This window comes from Odontesthes bonariensis, chromosome 17 (assembly GCF_027942865.1).
Source record: "Odontesthes bonariensis isolate fOdoBon6 chromosome 17, fOdoBon6.hap1, whole genome shotgun sequence".
Classification (NCBI taxonomy): domain Eukaryota; kingdom Metazoa; phylum Chordata; class Actinopteri; order Atheriniformes; family Atherinopsidae; genus Odontesthes; species Odontesthes bonariensis.
In genome coordinates, this window is record NC_134522.1 from 8925082 (window position 1) to 8940808 (window position 15727).

General features: G+C 39.5%; 2 protein-coding genes across 2 annotated transcripts; both read left to right on the plus strand.

Annotated features, from left to right (window-relative positions):
• The first annotated feature begins 1119 nt into the window (after positions 1–1119).
• On the plus strand, positions 1120–9911 carry atp6v1c2 (ATPase H+ transporting V1 subunit C2). Its single transcript, XM_075448628.1, has 12 exons — positions 1120–1275; positions 1751–1818; positions 3257–3342; positions 3771–3865; positions 4922–5013; positions 5099–5194; positions 5283–5351; positions 7632–7724; positions 7816–7903; positions 7989–8086; positions 8166–8296; positions 9823–9911. Exons 1-12 carry the CDS (start codon positions 1147–1149, stop codon positions 9909–9911), a joined length of 1134 nt encoding a protein of 377 aa, XP_075304743.1. The 5' UTR covers positions 1120–1146.
• A 3252-nt stretch (positions 9912–13163) lies between these two features.
• On the plus strand, positions 13164–15172 carry kcnf1b (potassium voltage-gated channel, subfamily F, member 1b). The gene has a single exon (XM_075447861.1). The coding sequence runs from the start codon at positions 13302–13304 to the stop codon at positions 14616–14618; it is 1317 nt and encodes a 438-aa protein (XP_075303976.1). The 5' UTR covers positions 13164–13301; the 3' UTR covers positions 14619–15172.
• The last annotated feature ends 555 nt before the right edge of the window (positions 15173–15727 follow it).

Consider the following 15727-nt stretch of genomic DNA (forward strand, 5'->3'; position numbering starts at 1 on the left):
TCACTTTAACTTTACTGGATAAATGTAATAATCTACACCTGAAAAGTCTTACGCGCGTTCCCGCGACTAGGTATGCATTTCTCGGCAGACATGCACTTCTCGGCATAACACCAGGTTTAAAAAAAAAACACATTTGACTATGAATAGAGCTTTGTTAAACATCGACAATGCCCACAGCTGTGAGGCTCATATGCTTTGATTTTACAGGCGCATTAACACAGTTCAGCCTGCACTGCATCTGACAAACAAACCACAGTTTATAAGACCAAATGATTGTTTAGGGACTGTACTCTCACTGTTTCTCTGCACTATATGTTCACTTCAGATATTCAGTAAAGCTCACCTCCAGAAATACTCAGATGAAGAGTTCAGTGTTCGCAGTTGTTAGTGTTTAAATATCAAACAAAATATTTATTCACAGGCTTGTAATACGTGACAGAAAATGGTCCTTGTTAGGGACTCACCTATTGTGCAAATTACAGAGAGATATATGTAAATGAACAGCTAATTAAACATTTATTTGATCATTGTTGATCCCAACATATCTATGCACACAGGTCCAAGAACACTGAGAAACTAAATTTAGCAGGTTTTAGGAATAGCAACATAAAATTACAAATGATATTTTCTTCTAATGGACATTTTCTTCTAATGGACATTTGGACATTTCCTGGAGTGAGAAGGGCTTCCTGTGACTGACAGAAAACAGCAGGCTGGCTGTCAGTCAGTGTAAAGTGGAGCTGCTGCTCAGGCTCAGTCAGTCTCAGTTGAAGCTGCTGCTCAGACCAAAAGACTCAGAGGAATTTTTACAGGATGGTCATGAGAGTAACCTGAAGGTGAGTCCATGCCTTGATAGCCTTAGTTTGTCTCTATCCTAAAGTTGAACTTAGGTAGTTTTATGTATCAATAATTAAGGAAAATATGATGTGATCATAGAGGAAAGAGTAAACTATTGTCAATTCTGTATATTCTTTCATACAAAGTTAGTTTAGAATGAAAGTAAATGCATATATTCATATATTTTCAGTAACAGAAATAATATGACGGTACAATGTTTTGCTCTGGATCACAGGCTTTCTTGAGCCAAAGGCTGTTGTCGTGGGGAGGATTTCTGAGTGGAGCTCTCTATGTAAAGCACTGGAAGTCATGACAGACTTTTGGTTGATTTCTGTCCCAATGGACAAGACCAGTTTAACCAGTGTAGAGAAACTCAAGCGCACCATCACCAAAACACACCTTGCCTCCAGCTGGAGGTTCTCCATTCCAGACCTGAAGGTGAGGGTGTGTAACTATACCACTGAAGAGTCTGAAGATGCACTGAATTAAATTTTACTGAGTACAAAATAAGAAGGCATCCCTGCAAGAAGTGAATGTTTGTTCTTTGTTTAAACCAGTACAGTAGAGTGTGGTTGAGGAGGGTGATGGTGTTTGGTGTCCTTCTCTGGTGAAGGGATCAAGGCTCAGGTTGCTCTCTACAGTTTGAGGCAAAATTTCCATCTGACCCATTTCACTCAACATGATCAATGTCCGGCCTGCCTGCCAGGAACTACTTTTAAACCACTGTAGCTCAACTGTATTACACGAAAACCCTTGAAATGTGGTGCTGAGAGTGATTTATGGGCTGAATCTTTAAAGCCTGTAAGTTCGAAAGTGACCGCTCATACGAAACTGTCTCACAAGTTGAGTCTTTTGTTATATCAGGAAATTATATACAGAAATGTTAACTGTGCTGTGTATGTTGTGGCTGCAGGTGGGAATCCTGGACAGTCTGCTTAGCGTTTCAGATGATCTCTCCAAACTCGACACGCTGACTGAGAGGTAAAAATGGCCAATCAAAGAGTGATTGAGCAACGTATTCTCCACTTAATCTGTTCATAAACTTGAGGCCCATTTGTCTAAATGATAATTGCATGTTTGTAGCCTAATGTGCCGCTTTTGTCCTTCATTAAGGTTGGTAACTCTGAGCTTGTGTGCGGTCTGTGTCATGTTTAATTCATGGTCAGGGGCAGCTTGTGGTTAGTTTTTCCCCCTGATTTTAAATTCATTGCTGGTCTTTCTGAGCCGATACACTGTAAATGGTGAAATTAGCACCTAAGCACAGTTCCAGGCCGAAGATCATATTGTTAATTTTACTGATAGAGAAAGAGTTTCAACATAAAAATGAGAATTTAGTGCACTAGTCCTAACCAATTGCAGGCGAGCATGCAGTATAGGAAATGCAAGTGGCAGGGAAGTAGAAAAGTACAGTGTTGAAAGTATTGTGCCTGATTAGTCTCAAAGTGTTCAGTGTCACAACAGGATGTAGTTTAGCTCTTCCCACCATCCCATCCCATCCCTCCACCATGAGTGTTTGGGACCAAGTAAAAAGTAGTGAGATATGAAAAGTAGACATCATATGCTCACACTTAGATAGGCAAATTTAAGCTGTATATATGTAGGGGAAAATAACACTGCTATAGTTGTCAAGGCTTCTGAATGAGAGTTTTACAGATACACAAAACAAAAAATGTATTAGTTTGGTCACAATGTTTGCAGAAATAAAATAAAAATAAAAAATGACACCCAAAGAACAATGCAGCAACTGTTAAGCAGGGCAGTGGCATCCTCATCCTCTGGGATGAATTGCTGCTAGTGGAAGTGGTAGGTTAACCAAAGACGATCCAATTATGTACATGAAGGTGTTCTTCCAAATTTCTCCCAGCCATCAGCTCCATTTTTGAAACTTTGACACAGTTTGGCGTTCAAACATGAGAATGACCCAAACACCCATCAGAGCTGGTTCTGGACAAAACGGGACAAAACTAAGATTTTTGGAACAGTCTCCCTAAGCTTTTGGCCTAATTAGATTAGCTCACCTTGCTTTAAAGTCTGATTCATAACAGAAAACCAACTCAATTGATTTCACCCAAAGAGTGCTCAAATGCTGTATGTTTGTCAAATTCTGACAGAAGCTTGATGGCAACCAAAAGGGTCAATTTCTATTACGACCAACTGTTGTGCATTTACTGTGACATTTATGTACTGTGTGTCACATTCAATAAAACATAGGGTAGAGAAATCAAATTAAATTGATTTATTTTTCAATTTGGAATAAAAGGACAGTTATCTATCTATCTATCTATCTATCTATCTATCTATCTATCTATCTATCTATCTATCTATCTATCTATCTATCTATCTATCTATCTATGAGAAAAAGATTTTTCTCTTTTTCTCAGCATGAATGCTTACTGTATTTTTCCTGTTGCCTGCTCAGTGTGATAAAAACAACATGCCAGTGTATGAAGGAGGTGATGGAGCCATCCAGTGACAAAGTGCTGGAAAATGCCTTAGCCAATGGAGGTGAGTCACGCACACACACACACACACACACACACACACGCACACTCATGCTGAAGGTGTTAATTACAGTATCAGTCAGTGTAAAGAGGCCACCTAAAAAAACTACAACTGAGCTCCAACTCATCCCACACCGATCACCTTCAGTTTTGTATCAGAAAACAGCTGATCAACACAAACCCGACTAACCTGATCACTCTTCCCCGTCAGAGCACAGCGTGAACCAGAGAGCCATCCTGTCGCCCCAGAAAGCTTACCTCACATCTCTCAGGGGTATTTTACCTGTAGGGAGTGTGCTCTTTGAGCTGGAGTGCCTATAATGTGTGCATATTTGCAATGCGGCTGTATTTTTTTGCTTTGTTGTTGTATGTTTTAGTAATTGCAAAATTTTAAGTTAGATTATAACACAAGAGTCTGCGTGTGTTTCTCAGTGGACCTGATGAGCTACGTGACAAAGTTTCAGTGGGACAAAGCCAAGTATCCCACAGCTCTGCCTCTCTCCAACCTGGCAGACCTCATCAACAAGGTGCAAACTAGTTTGATTAGTGACATGTAAAGGTAGTTGTAGCAGATTATTATTAAGTTGAATGTAGTTTTACAACTACTTCTATTGCAGTTTTGCCAAAAAGGTGTCAGCGATCATCCTACATAAAAATACTGACTCACACTGAAGTGACTGGACTTCTTTATGGTGGAAATGGCCAAGCAAATACTTCACAGCTGTAGCGATAGGGCTGGATTATCAGTTCATTCTGCCCACATCTTCTTCAACCACATAAATTACTTATGTAAAGGCTAAATAAATAAATTAGATTAAACCAAATCCATTTTCCAGCTACAAAGTGTGGAATCTTGCACTGCTAGCTACCACTAAGCTAGCAGTCATACATGACTTTAAACTAACAGACTCACTGTCTCTGACACTAACTTGGTGTGATTTAAGTGTTGCAAAAGTATGGATGAAAGAAAGTAATTTTGAATTAGTGGTGCATGATATTATTGGTAAAATGATCATCTCCAAGCAGGGGCGAGGCTAGGATATTTTTAGTGGTGCCAAGGCACCACCGTGAGATAGCTCGGCACCCCCTGGCTCAGCACATTTTAAAAATATTATATCATGCAAAAACACTTTTTTTTTTGATCAAGGATGCATTATTTTAGTGACCATTTTATTTATTTTCTAGCATTTGTTTTTGTTTTAACTCTTTACTCCCAAAATAAATGTTGAGTTATCTTCAATATTTGTCTCAGGCTCTCTGTTATCCCTGTCAAGCCACAGTCTTTTGAAATGAAGAGGTCAAAATTGAATGTTGTAGGGGAAAACACTACTCAAAGCAAAACTAATACGGCTCCAAAATTTATAAATGTACTAGTTCGCCTCAATTAGTGAGAAATAATGTGCCTCTGTGAGCACTGGGGGCTGGGCACCCCTAAAGACCAGATCCTAAAATCGCCCCTGTCTCCAAGACAGTTTTGTAGGTAATGAGATGAACGCTAGTGATTGGCATAATGGCAAGCATGCCTATACAACTGTCTTTACAAACATACATCAAACATTCTTGCTGAATATTTTATTCTGCAGGAAGTTTTGCTGGTGGAGACAGAATTAAAATCCCGAGCTGCGGCGTACAACAGGGTGAAAGCCAACTTACAAAGCCTCGAACACAAGCTAGAGTGAGTGATATCTGTTAGATATGATGTGAAAATACATTGTTCTTTCATCTATATATTTTCTGAGCTGGCTTTTCTGTCTTTCTAGAGGGAATATGCAAACTCGCAGTCTGAATGGCATCATAAGGAAACAAGATCTGGTGGTTTCAGAGTACCTCACCACTCTGCTGGTAGTGGTGAGCAGGTCAGTCACATGACATGCTTGTGTGTATGTGTGTGTTATTGTGATATTCTGTTGATGTAAATGTGTTTGTGCACGTCACTGTTTACAGGGGGAGTTACCTGCTGTGGGAGAAGAGCTATGAATCCTTTTCAGCGTTTGTGGTTCCCCGGTCGAGCAGGTGAGCTTTGTTTACGCTCTCTGAGCTGAGGAATTAGCTAGTCCACTCAGACTGAGTGTCAGTGTACCACCAAAGCTCTAAGTACCTGTTCCCAGCCTCCAAGAGGTCAGACTAAGTAACAACAGGTGTTCCATTACCAGCAGAAAGTAAGAGTCTGTGTAGCTTGGATCAGCAACAGAGAAGAGGATTTTGTATTCAGACCAGGAGCCTGTAGAAGCTCTTAATAATTGATTACTTTATGATATCATGTGAGGCACAAGAAGAATATAAATTACTTGTAAATAGAGTAAGAACTAGAGGTAATGACACAGGGTTTTCCTCCAACAGGTAGAGCACACTTAAAAGTAAATAAAGACTTCAAAGGCGAATGATTTTGCCACAGAATTTCAAACAGCAGATCAAAGATGTTCAGCTTCAGATCTCAGATTTTGTTATGGATTAGATGAGATGCTATTTGACTTCTGTGGGGTTTTTTGAAAGCTGTTGCAGGATATTTATGGATAGAACAGTTGCTCCATTCTTCATAATTGTCCTACCTAATAGAGATTGACCTTGATCTTAGGTAAAGTAAAAAATAAATATATAAAATTCAGGAATAAACGAGAATCTTGAACAAGAACGAGGACTCTTAAGGCTGAGAACAGACACACAGGAATATAGGAAGTGGATGTAGCCATCGAGATTTCACCCACTGGTTTATAATGTGGCGTTTTGAATAGGCAGTGAACATCTTGACCTATTTGAGGGCAGAAGTGACCGTATTTGGACAAAAGAGTGGGACTCAGGAGAGAAACTTGTAACCCAGTTGAACAAAAATACATATTTAATCAAGTTTGGCAACCAAGAAACTTAACTTAACTTAAACATAAGGAGCTGAGACCTGCAGTGGAAGGCTCAGCGTAACATTCGCAAAAAATGACGATGATGATGACTCCCTCTCATGACTGCAGTTGGGCCAAAATGCTGCAGCTCATATTCCAACACAAACACACAGATACGGGCTCTTCTCCCCAGGACTTGCTTCCTTTCACTGGCTCTTGCTCCTTTGTATTTTTCAGATCTTTTGGAAGCATACAACCCTTCAAGGCCACTTAGGTTCTGCTGAGCGTTTGCTTTTAACTATCTGGAGGTCTAGGCTGGAGCACCAGGCTTTTGCATTCGTAGCCTCTAAACTTTGTAAAAACCATCTCTGTATGTTTGGCACGCACAAACAGTTCCTATGAATTTAGTCTTAAATTAACAAGCATAAAGTTGCATCCTTGAAAGAAACTCGAGTTTTAGCTAACATGTAAAGAAAAAGAGGTCAGTGCAAAGACTTGTGGAAAGGTTAATTTGTGATGTTATTGTGGCTCAGTTATGTTGCATTTGAATGTTGTTGAGAACAGTATTAGATTTATTAAACAATTGGCAACCGTGACCACAGGTTCTATGAGAAGCAATATTTAGTCAGTGTGTGTGAATAAGTGTAAGGTCAGCTCTCTAACTGCATACTATATGCATTTAAATGAAAGTAATTGTAGTGTTGCTGTAGTATGTGATTATGAGATGTGTTTTTTCATTTTTAAAGCTCTACTTCAGAGGAAGTGAAGCGTACACGCTTATCAATGGCATGTGGAAACAATGTAAGGTTAAATATGATAATGATCAGCTATAGTCTCCTATTTCAACAAGTCTGATGATTTATATCATAGTAGATTTTAATCATATCCGTAGGTAATGTCATCATTATTGCATGCTGAAACATCCTTCATTAAGCATTAAAAGGCCAAAAAACACCTCAGATCTCATGTAAACACGAAGAAAAGAAGCGGTCCAAGGAAATATTCCCACCGGACTGAGAATGAATGGGATAGAGTCTTGTGGACAGACAGGTTAAAGTTAAAGGTCTACGGTTCAAAATGTTGCATTTATGTTCATCATTAGATGAAAGCATCGTCCTTCAGTGTGTAATCTTTACTGTCCAGCATGGGGGAGGATCAGTGGTGGATTTAGGGTTATTCTGTGCAGGCAAAAGTTTGTGATCTTGAATTAACGTGGATATCAGTGTATCTTGCAGTGCTCTGCTGTAACTTCAGAAGTAAAATAAGGATAATGTGAGATTATTCAAGTCATGAATTTATGAGTCCCTCAAACTCAGCCTGAAAGAACTTTTTTTGGAGGTTTTTGGGGAACAAACCATACAGCAGCTTGCACAGGTTTAACCTCACCTGTTGTTATGTTGCTTTGATTATTTTATTTATAAATTTTTTTGGGTCATAATTGTGTGTTTCTGACCATCAGGAAGCTGCTTGAGGATGGAGAGGGGGGACTCTTCTCAGTTACACTCTTCAAAAGAGCTGTGTGCGAATTCAAAACCAAAGCTCAGGAGAGCAAGTAAGCACGAGGACTTGCCAGAAAACACCGAGTGGAGTCAACGTTCCGTAATCTGTGTCAATTACCATAATGTAGTCTCTGATCCACACAGGTTCATTGTGCGGGAGTACAGCTTTGATCTAGAGGAGAAGAAGCAGCAGGAGCTCACGCAGCTCAGCACTCACAAAAAGGAGCAATATGTGAGCCAGATATTTTGTCCGCCCTCTATAGATTAATGCGAGACTGCGATGTAGAGTATTAATACTTTAATTGTTTCCTCCACAGGGAATCTTTGTGCGCTGGCTGAAGGTGAATTTCAGTCAGGTGTTCATTGCCTGGATTCACTTGAAAGCATTAAGGGTGTTTGTGGAGTCTGTTCTCAGGTCAGTGATGATAGCATTAGTGATCAGTAAAAATATGATTGATTTTAATGAGACTTATGTGCATGATATGTCCTGGCAGGTATGGATTACCTGTGAATTATCAGGCGCTTCTGCTGCAGACTGATAAGAAGCGCTCGAAAAAACTGAAAGATGAACTTTCATCACTGTTTGAGTATTTGGACCCAACTGCCAGTACGACAGATGTAAGTGGCCTAGCTAACTGTTAGAATCATGACAGCATTACACTGATGCAATCCAAAACACAGAACAGTGTCTGATGTGATTCATTTTGCAGCTGTTTAGCATTTCATGCTGTTTTATACAATTATTTCACAACTATGTTTGTAAGCCATTTATAATTTTTGAGATGAGATTAGATGAGATTAGACTTTATTAGTCCCACAGCGGGGAATTCCCGTTGTTACAGCATCAGGTACAGTATAGCAGGCACTAAAATAGATACAAGGGATAAAATCAAGAGTATAGAGAGTATGTATGGACCTGTATCTACCAGCAGGCAAAGGTCATATTGACAAAGCAAACATCATTAAGAAGTGTTTGCTAACATTAATACAATGCAAGCAAAAGAACTTTTGCTGACTTTTGTTATTAGTGTAGCATCTGTCGCACGCTGCTCACATTTCAAAGCACAGTAGTTATACTTCAATAAGTTTTATGCAGCCTTTAAAGACTGGGGGATGATTTGCCTCATGATGATTCTGAATACTTTTGATGATTGCACCCTAAAAACATCTTTCTGTCACACCCATGGACTTATGTTTTTAGTTTCATGTTTTAGGTCACAGTTTTTGAGTTTCAGTCTATGTTTAGTTTTTAGGTTAGCCATGTTATAGTTTCCCTGCATTCTGTTCATTAGGTTCACTCACTTCACCTGTGTCATTCCCCTCCAGCTGCACCCAGTCACCAATCACTCACTCCCTATTTAGTTTCCTGCCTCCCCTCTCAGTTTGTTGGTTCTTTGCTTGTCTTCCCTGCCCTTCATGCCATGCCACAACCTGTTCTGACCAAAGTTAAGTATTTATTTATTCCATTCCATGCCATGCCATGAAAGTCTTTTGTTTGTTTATGTTTTTTGATATCCGGTTCAGCTGCGCTTTCTGTTGATACTTTGATTTTTGTTAATAAACCAAGCTTTCTTTTGGAAAAGTCTGCATCCGTGTCCTTCCCCTCACCACATCCGGACACTTTCACTTCAAAATTTTTTACAATTTGATCCAGCAGCCATGCCTATTGGAAAAGCTGATATACTCAAGCAAATGGCCTATACGATTTAAATGGATAAGCAGGGGAGATCTCTTACACAAACAACAAGACGCTTACCTGCAATCATCACACCTCCAAATCCACAAGACGTGGTTCCAGAGTAGGTAGGGTCCATGAAATCGGAGAATGGGGTTGATATGGACACAAAACCACAAGCTGACTGGAGCAAATTTTGGATGATTTTTCTTTGTTAAAAGACCAGAAACATCCAGCTGGGTGTTCGTGTTATTTGAATGAGGAAGATCACTCTCAACCATCTGCTGCCCATCCCAAATAAAACAACATTTTCTCATGCAAATAGAGATTTGCCAGATCAAAGAAAAAGCTTTCAGTTTCACTTTTGCTGCTTGCAAAAAGGTGTATTGTTGGTGGATGGTGCAGGCCCTCCTCCAGGACAAGGATCAGTTTTATTGGTGTGTGTGTGTGTGTGTGTAACACTTTTTTTCTGTGTTATCAGGTGAGCTCTGACATCCCAGGACTCTGTCAGCAGGAGTACTCCTCCTACATCTGTTTCCACATCAACACCAGTGTGCTTAGCTAGCAGTCGGCAGCGTGAACAGCAAAGCACAGAGGACCTTGTCACACCGGCTGCAAGCTTAGAATGTCAGAGCCAGAAAAAGACTATCACCAGTAAAACAGGACACAACAATAGAGTATTTCTCTGGGTATCATAATTTTCATCATTTATCTTGAGCCAGGAGGAGCAGAATATTCTTTTCAGTGGATGAATGAAGGTCATCACAACGATGCCGGCTGCACGAGGACTACTCTTTGAAATGTGCTGCATATGGAAGTATAGAATCATTTAGATATCTGCAGCATTAAATCCTGAAAGAGTCCATACAGTAAATGTTGATATCACTGTACGGCTTAAACTATTTTAAGTGAACACATTCTTTCAAGAAAGTGGATATTCAACAAAGCAAGGTCAGCAAATTCTTCAGTATATTACACAGGGAACAGATATCATGAATGTTTATACTGTATGTAATATTTGATCCAAATATTGAAATAAATACCAAAACAGCAAAAAAACGCTCCTTTACAAGTCCTGCAAATTAAAACCAAAGCTGTAATCCCCATTGTTAATTATATATCTGGCTAGGATTTTCCATGCCCTTCAGTCTATTCATATAAACTACACACAGTGTAGCTGTCACTGTCAGGTTGACATTTCTGAAGTTGAATCCAAATCATCCAGCTCTGAAACTCTAAAGACAAATACTTGAAGTAAAAGAACACAAGTGTTGTCAGGACCCCAGTGTCTGTTTTTAGGCAGTATATTGCACTGCAAGAGTCAAAGTCTTAGCTGCAGTTTTAAAGAAAGTGATCCAGATCCACATAAAATTTTGTTTGCCTTCTTTTTTCTCTTGCTCCAACTTTCTCAAGCAAATGGTCCAATATACAGCCTTACAAAAGCAGAATGATTTCTAAGATTATCTGAGCCAAAACACAACATTTTTCATTTTGAGTGAGAATCTAACTGAATAGTGTGAGTCTGGGGGGGTGAGTGAGTGTTAAACTACGCATTCTTTTGTTGACTTTTTGATAAGATCCCATCCTGCTGTGTTACTGTAACCCTGACCATTTGGCAGGTCATTTCAATGGCATAAAACCCATCCATCCATTTTCCAGACTCATCCATCCATCCATTTTCTACCCACTTAATCCAGTTTAGATTCACGGGGGCTGTCACTAAAGCCTGTCGCAGTTGCCATTGGAGCAAGGAGCAGGGTATGTCCTGCACAGATCACCAGTCAATCACAAGGCCATCACACATTTAGAATAACCTATTACCCCAACATGCATGACTTATGTTGATTTCATAAGTGAATGAATGCAGCATATATCATGAATTCTTATTTGTCCCCATGAACTGGTGCTCGCTCACTGTCGATTTCTGCAACAGCTTTCAACTTAATAAAAACAATGTTACTTCAAACATTAATAGAGATACAATCAAATTAGCTGGTCTCGCCAAATATACATTCAGGGTTACATGTAAGAAGAACCGTACCTGTTATCAAATAATAAAATTTGAAGCCATTTTGAAAATAAATCAATAACTTGTCATCAGAGACTAATTTTCATGCGTAAGTTTCACCCACTGATCAGAAGAAGCACCTCAGATTAAGCTATTTCTTTCAGTCGGTGAGTGATTTAAATGAATATTTGTGGAGATCAGTTCATTTGGTGGCATATCAATCAATGCATGAAGTAACAGTGAATTTACATTCATTAACTGATGATTTGTTAAGTGTGAAGAAATCATATGAAACCACAGCGAATAGATCACCAGTTCAGGCACAAACAGGAGTTCATGATATATTCTATCATAATTAACAGATCATGAGTCATGAGTCATAAATTAGCGAAGGATTATTATGTATATGAATTGTAAGGTATAGTAAAATGTGACTGCAATACTAAACTGGTTGAATATGCTTTAGACTACATGATACACAGCTTGCTATTTTAGTACAGCTATTTTTGAATAAAGCTTTGAGCCAAACAAAGACTTACAGGTTATGTCTGAGATGCTGTGTAAATATCAGTGAGGTAGAGATACTTTTTTGAAGTATGATTTCCTAGGGTTGAAATGTTTGCAAATTCCTTCTGGCCACCATTAGTCATAACTTTGGGCACCACAAGCCTGTCTTAATATAAAGCTCCACAACTGCTCAAACATATATCATCTGATCTTTGTGGAATTCTGGAGAGATTTGGCACATTTGGCTTAAACTGTAAATAAAATGATCTGGGAGGACAGGGGGGAAGAATTAACTAAGTCTTTGTTCATTTGTACTGCCATTGCTGTTTATTGCTGCTTTTTATGTTATTTCAGATATTGCATGAAACATGCCAAATTTGGTTATTCAAAAATACACAGATCTACTGCTAACCCATTAATGTAGTCCAGCTAATATATCCTTTCACTGTGTTCTATACCAATAAAAATTGTTTTGAGGGACCTGGATGAGGTGTTTACCTGTAACATTATCCTTGTGTCTATTTGTATACCCATTCAGATGCAGTTTTTCTCTCAAAACCTGACACCAGGATTGGAGTATACATGCTTTAGATAACTAAAATGTACAAAAAAAACGAACCACCACATACCCTCAACCATGTTTGGCCAGTCGGTTTGAAGTGACACTCTATTTGGATTATTTCCAAGGGGTCACAAGACAAGAATGTTGACATTAGTCTGTAAATTGCTTGTCAATCAAATAAGATTTTTTTTTTAGTACAGTATCTAGTTTAGACATATGACAACAAATATTTCTATTTAGTATATTAAAATTAAATGCAGTAATTAGGTGAATGTATCCAGTTACTTTCTACCACTGAATGCTATTCAGTGCTCAGTCACCAGAGAGTGCACTCTCTCTGCTGTCAGGCAACCAGTTTCACAGATTTTCTTATCCATTGAATGTATTTTGGAAGAATGTCTTTGGATTTAAGCAGCACTGTCAGTTCCAGTAGGTAACTGGTTAAATGTCCCTCCCCATCAAGCAATATAAGACATGTTCTTATTTATCTGAGAGAGAGATGAAGCATAAGGCTGTAGCTATTTATTTATTTTTCAAACATGTTACAGTTGGACAATTCTCCATCAGGAAAATAATGACTTTTTATTTGTTTTTGTTTTTTTTAATCAAACAGATGCACATTAATATCTTTCTTCAAGTAGATGTCACGTTTGTTCAGTTCTTGTCTATGTATGTGCATGCATGTGCATGTGTGTGTGAGAGAGGAAGAGACAGATGGGAGGTGTTAGGAGAGCTGGCCGTTCAAGCTGTGCCACTGTGCACGAAACAGTCTGAAGGAGAAACATTTTACACATCAAGATTATGGACATTATTTCTGGTTAGGACGCTTTAATTATACATTTTAGGATAAAGTCTTATTCTTTCAAACATTGAATAAAATGTGGACAATTCCGAAGCCAAATTACAGAACTGGTGTTTGCGCGGAGGGGGAGATCGCTGTGAACATTGGCGGAGTCAGAGTGATGCTTTTCGGGGACGTTTTAAAGCGTTACCCGGAGAGCAGACTGGCGGAGCTGGTGGACTGCTCAACTCAGAATTCTGAAGTTATCTCGTCCCTTTGTGATGACTTTGATCCGAGCAGAAAAGAGTTTTACTTTGACCGAGATCCCGACGCCTTCAAGTGCATCATCGACGTTTACTACTTTGATGAAATCCACATAAAACGCGGCATTTGCCCCATTTGTTTCATCAAGGAGATGGAGTTCTGGAAGATAGACCAAAGTGTTTTAGATGAATGCTGTAAAAGTTATCTAAGTGAGAAGGAGGAAGAGTTGAGAGAGATTGCAAACAAAGTTAAAGTAATTTTGGAAGATCTGGATGTGGACCAGTGCATCACGGGCACCCAGCGGTGCCAGAAGTTTTTGTGGAGGCTGATGGAGAAGCCAGAATCCTCCTTGCCTGCGCGCATCATCGCCATTGGATCCTTCCTCTCCATTCTGGTCTCAGCCGTGGTGATGTGTGTAGGCACCATTCCGGAGCTTCAGGTGGCAGATGCGGAGGGAAAACTGGTGGAGCATCCGATTCTGGAAGGGATAGAGACAGCGTGCATGCTGTGGTTCACCACAGAGTTCTTGCTGCGTCTCGCCTCCTCCCCGAATAAGCTGTGCTTTGTGCTCTCCATCATGAACATCATAGACTTCATGGCAATCATGCCTTTCTATGTGGTTCTGTCCCTCACCTACCTCGGTACCTCCATGATGGAGCTGGTGAACGTCCAGCAGGCTGTACAGGCGCTGCGCATCATGCGTATCGCGCGTATTTTCAAGCTGGCGCGCCACTCCTCGGGACTGCAGACATTGACCTACGCGCTGAAGAGGAGCCTCAAAGAGCTGGGGCTGCTCCTCATGTACATGGGTGTGGGAATATTCGTTTTCTCTGCCCTAGGCTACACTATGGAGCAGAGCCATCCGGAGACGCTTTTCAGGAGCATCCCGCAGTCTTTCTGGTGGGCCATCATCACCATGACCACCGTGGGCTACGGAGACATTTACCCCAAAACCACCCTGGGCAAATGCAACGCAGCCGTGAGCTTTCTCTGTGGAGTGATAGCCATTGCCTTGCCCATCCACCCCATCATTAATAACTTTGTCGTGTTCTACAATAAGCAGAAAATTCTGGAGACTGCAGCAAAGCACGAAGTGGAGCTGATGGAGCTGAAGTCTGGCAGGCAGACGCGCAGAAAAAGTGAGGAGTAGGAGGAAGAAACAACAGTTTGAGCGAGTTAAGACTATTTGAAATCTGTAAATTGCCTCCAAAATAAAAAGAATAGCATAATACTGTATGAAACAAGATTCCATATGAGACTTATCAAGGACCTGTAGATGCAGTGGGACGCCTGTACATACTGCTATAACACAGATGTTACCTTTACTCTGTTGTTGCGTTCTTTGGGCAACATATGATGTGCTGCTTTTGTAGGTGTGAAAGTTGTTACAAAATAAAAACATGTGCATGATAAATTGTGCATATACTTGGAGAATCATTACATCAATACCAATAACAGGTAAAGTAAATGAGAATAAAAATTCTTAAAAAAAGATCTCTCCTCTGAACATACTTATAATACCTCTGTGCACAGAGAAATTTGACCACTATATTATGACAGACATGAAAAATATTAATTTTCTTCAATAAGTTGCGATCTTCCTTACTTTTTGGGAGCATAAGTTGTGAATAAGGACTCAGAGCCATTGAAAGGTTACCTCCATCACTTTAAGAAGTATCTCAAATTGTAAAATTAGAAGAGCAAAGACGATGTATGACTAGAACTGAGTCACAAGATGCAACGTGGTCTGTAATATGGATTAAAAAGGAATATTTTGTTTGAAGACTATCAAAGTTGACTCATTGATCCCACACTGGGCCATGATAATTGTGTGTCTAATGTTATAATGTCCCAGGGACATGAAGAAAAAAGTCCTTGAGAAAAGAATCAAGGTTTAAGCTGCATAAAAAGGCCACATTTACTTCATATAAACTGTCTTGTGCTTTCAGTTTACATCCCTTTTTGGTGGTAAGGATATTAAAGTCTAATTTCTGCAAAATGTCTTGAAACAAAATAAAAAAAGACAAATTTCAAGCAATCTTTCAAAGTGTAGATAATGAAGCATGTACATTGATATACTTCTAAAATAACTGCTTATCCAGACAAAATGGGACATATTTGACTTGAATTAAGATTTCCTCAGTAATTCAAAATTAAGACAATGCTTTTAAATCTTAATTTGGGAAGTTGGTAGGAACTGCAGCTTTTGCTGTGTAAGCCTAAGAGAAACAACACTTTTCCCACATTTTCTTTCTTTAA

Coding starts and splice junctions, on each gene's coding strand:
- atp6v1c2 (XM_075448628.1), top strand. CDS start 1,147: ATGACAGACTTTTGGTTGATTTCTGTCCCAATGGACAAGACCAGTTTA. Junction 1,276..1,750: donor TCTCCATTCCAGACCTGAAG/GTGAGGGTGTGT, acceptor TTGTGGCTGCAG/GTGGGAATCCTGGACAGTCT. Junction 8,297..9,822: donor CAGTACGACAGATGTAAGTG/GCCTAGCTAACT, acceptor TTTTTCTGTGTT/ATCAGGTGAGCTCTGACATC.
- kcnf1b (XM_075447861.1), top strand. CDS start 13,302: ATGTGGACAATTCCGAAGCCAAATTACAGAACTGGTGTTTGCGCGGAG.